Raw genomic sequence first — 3,512 nt, forward strand, 5'->3', positions numbered from 1 at the left:
GGGCGCCGGCCCCGTCCAGCCGTCGGCGTCGAGGAACTGCCGCGTGAGGTGCTTCGCGCGGTGCCGCCTGCCGCAGCCGCTCATTTGCTGCAGCCCGTACCAACACAGGGAGAGGCGTGGGAAGCAGACACCCACGGAGGGAGAGAGAGAGAGAGAGGCAGCCACAACAAGGGCGTGACAGCTGATGTACACAACAGACCGGAGCAAACACAATCGCGTTAGGCGCACAAAGGTACACACAGGCATGCACAATGAAGAAACAACACACAATACAAAGGGAGCACAGACGGCGCGCTGCAGTTTATGCATCTAGGTGTTCAAATTCTTTCCCTATAACCCCATCTCTCTTTCTCTCACGGACCGCTCATACCCTTCCCAGAGAGAATCACATTCAATACAGTGCATCGCCACCCACACGGCTGAACGGAGAAGCACACAACAACAAAACCTGCACACACACACAGACACACACACGCATATATATATATATGCGAAAAAGAAAAGAAAATGACCCGTGAGGCCTAAGTGTGGATATTTGGAAATATGCGTGGTTCTGTATTGCGCCCACACACGCAAGGCCATCACACCCTATTCTCAAGAAGAAGCGTCTGTCTGCTGCATTCCTTCTTGCAAATGTATTCACCCAACAATGAAATGCCCACAGACGCACAACTACCTACTCACTCCATTATATCCTTTAGCAGCGCCATGTAAGCACAATATATGACGGCGCCACGGTGTCGCCATTCGTCCTCTGCTTGTCCTTCGTAAGTCGAAAACGGCAGTTTCTCCCGCCCCCCCCCCTCGCAGTGTTGGGGGTGGGATAAAGGACAGAGGTGCAAACAGAAGCAGAAACATAAAAAAGGACAAAAACCAATGGAGTGAAAATGGATGATTTGGAAAAAAAAAGCAGCTAGTGCGGAACGAGAGGGGCGACGCAGGACAGACGCCGGGTGGAGTGAAAAGATCACAACGACGATGACAAAAACAGCATCAACACCACCAAGCACAATAGTGATAAACAGCAAACAAGGAAAAATACAGCACACATAAGCGGCTAGATTGCGTCGCCGGAATAATATATATATATATATATATATATTATATTATATATGCCTCTGCTAGGAAGGGGAGAAACATCCTTCAACCCCCCGGCGGGAATGCCGTAAATATACACGTAAGAAGATGAGAAAGACAAAAAGAAACACAAAACGAGGGTTGTGCTGTACACAGAAGGGGCGAAAAAAGATGTTTGTGTATATGTGTGTTCGTGAAAACGCATGCGTCGGAAGGAACGTGCCCCTGTCTCCCATATGCATTGCTTTGTATACACAAACCGTTTGACTTTTTCCTTTTAAAAAGGAAAACCAAAACGTGTCTTTGCCCTTCTCCCCCATGCTTATTCCCCGTTCCCCATTCCCTTCTCTGGGCATCATCTGTCCCATTATTCCGTGTTGCTGATCCATAAACACACACACCACCCTGCCAGCATGGCGGCGCTACGGCCAGTCCCTGTACGGGTACGGGTTGAGCGCCGCGCCGCGTATCAGTCGCTCGCCCAAGCTCGCGTCGCTGGCGTCATCGATGACAGAAACGAGCAGCGTCATGTCGTCCTGCTTTCCGCCCTCGTAGTACGCGCCGCCGGCCACCGCTTTATGGGCATACGGCGTATCGGTGCGAATGTCTCGCGCTGCGCCGCGCGCCTCACGCATGACGTCCTCGGAACCGCTTGCGATCGCGTGCATCATGTCCTCAAAAAGCTCCACGCCTCCCCGTGGGCGCGGCGCAAACGGGGCGCCGCGCATATGCTTCATATGCACAGCACGCACCGGCGTCCACACCAGCTCCGCCACGCGGTGCGGGTACAGGTTGTCAAACACGCCGTCACTACCCAACAGCAGCATGTCCCCGACCTCTACAGGCACACGGTAGTTCAACGCGCGCTCGGGCGTGTCGCTGCTCCCTTTACCCAGCTGGTAAGGGAAATCTAGGTCGTGCGTCTGCTCATCGCTCACGAAGACAATCCGGCCGTGCCTCAGCACCATTGCCGTGCAGTCCCCCACACTACAGACATCTAAAATACAATTCTTGTAGCCATCCACGGGCTGCAAGGACGGCAATTCACCACTGCGTGGTTCCTGCAGAGTCGCCACCAGTGCCGTTGCTGTACCCTCAATCTCCTCCAACATGCACGCGTTGTATGCGTGCTGCATGACCTCAAGCGATGATGCTGGATTCTCACCAAACAAGTCCTCCTCAACGTAAGAATGCATCGCTTTTGCAAGAGCGGCGCTATACAACCCAGCGTCCACAGATCTGTTCGTCTTCCACCAGCTCACGCCATCGAGCACCGCTTGCACACCGACAAGAGACAGAAACGCGTCCTCCCCTCCAGTTTGCTGCTTCGCAGGATGCGGAAGAAATTGCACGCAGCGGTAGTAGAAGCTAAGAAGCCTCTCATCGCCACAGCCTAGCAGGCGTGTTGGTACCTGCATGAGGAGAAACAGATTAACAGTCTCCTTCCCTACTATCAATCACAAGGAATTAAGCACCAAAAATACACACACCAGCAAACATCAAGAAACAAATCCACCCAGACACACAACCAGCCACACCACAACATAAACCAAGCCAATGCAACACGAAAGACCACCAAGAGCGCTCACAGTGAAGCAAACAAAATATACTCACCAGCCTCTCAACGACGCGCAGACACAACACAAAACCAAGCTAAAAACGTGTCAGCCTCGTCAAGCTGCACGAAAAAAAAGAATAAAATACTTTCGATAAGTACACACACACATAACCAAAACTCATTCCACCCGCAACAAGGAGGCGGTAACAAAAACCACTACGCCTGTCCTCACATTGACGTAAGGCATCCCACTAGTGCATAAATCACTTCAATACTTCTTTGACGCTCTCCCAGCTGTTAGCGTTTAAAGACAATTAGCCTCGCTGCATAATTTTTTCGGCTAAGACTCCGCGGCCATGCATCTTCTCGCCACAGGCTTCTTGGCGGCCGGCTTCCTCACACTCTTCTTGGCGGCCTTCTTTGGGGATGCCTTCTTGGGCGACACCTTTGCGGGGGCAGCAACGTCAGCCATTTCCTTTTTTCTCTCGAGTAGTTAGCTGGGTCTTGGAGCACACTATTGGCGTCAGAACAAAACAACAGGAGGCAGACGGAGAGCGTGCAGTGCGGGCGACGTAGCCACACAGAGCCAAAGCTCAAATAAACAGAGCGAAAGGTACGNNNCTGCATGAGCGGCGTACACACGGTGGCGTGGCGGGAGCGACTCGCTACAGCCGCGCCGGACAACGAAAGAAACAAGAATCTAGTTGGAAGACACGAACAATGACACTGCGACCTCCCTGGATGGGAGGAGAGGCGCCACCTGTCAGGTGTGCCGGCGCACGCGACAGCAGCAGCGGCGGCAGGGCACATACATTGGAAAAGGATCCTACTTCTTCTTGGGTGCCGTCTTCTTTGCCGCCAGCTTCCTAGCAACAGC

The 3,512-nt window shown here is 52.8% G+C and overlaps 2 protein-coding genes across 2 annotated transcripts; both read right to left on the reverse strand.

The window, feature by feature from the left end:
- On the reverse strand, positions 1–309 carry DQ04_14031000 (hypothetical protein; the record flags this gene model as incomplete). The annotated part of the gene is made up of 1 exon (XM_009317078.1): positions 1–309. A coding segment is annotated over one exon (309 nt), but the record flags the coding sequence as incomplete, so codon positions are not given.
- Positions 310–1,499: 1,190 nt separating this feature from the next.
- Positions 1,500–2,495, reverse strand: DQ04_14031010 (protein phosphatase 2C; the record flags this gene model as incomplete). Its single annotated transcript, XM_009317079.1, has 1 exon — positions 1,500–2,495. One exon carries the CDS (start codon positions 2,493–2,495, stop codon positions 1,500–1,502), a length of 996 nt encoding a protein of 331 aa, XP_009315354.1.
- Between the last annotated feature and the right edge of the window lie 1,017 nt (positions 2,496–3,512).

This window comes from Trypanosoma grayi (assembly GCF_000691245.1).
Source record: "Trypanosoma grayi strain ANR4 Tgr_1403_V1, whole genome shotgun sequence".
NCBI classification, from domain to species: domain Eukaryota; phylum Euglenozoa; class Kinetoplastea; order Trypanosomatida; family Trypanosomatidae; genus Trypanosoma; species Trypanosoma grayi.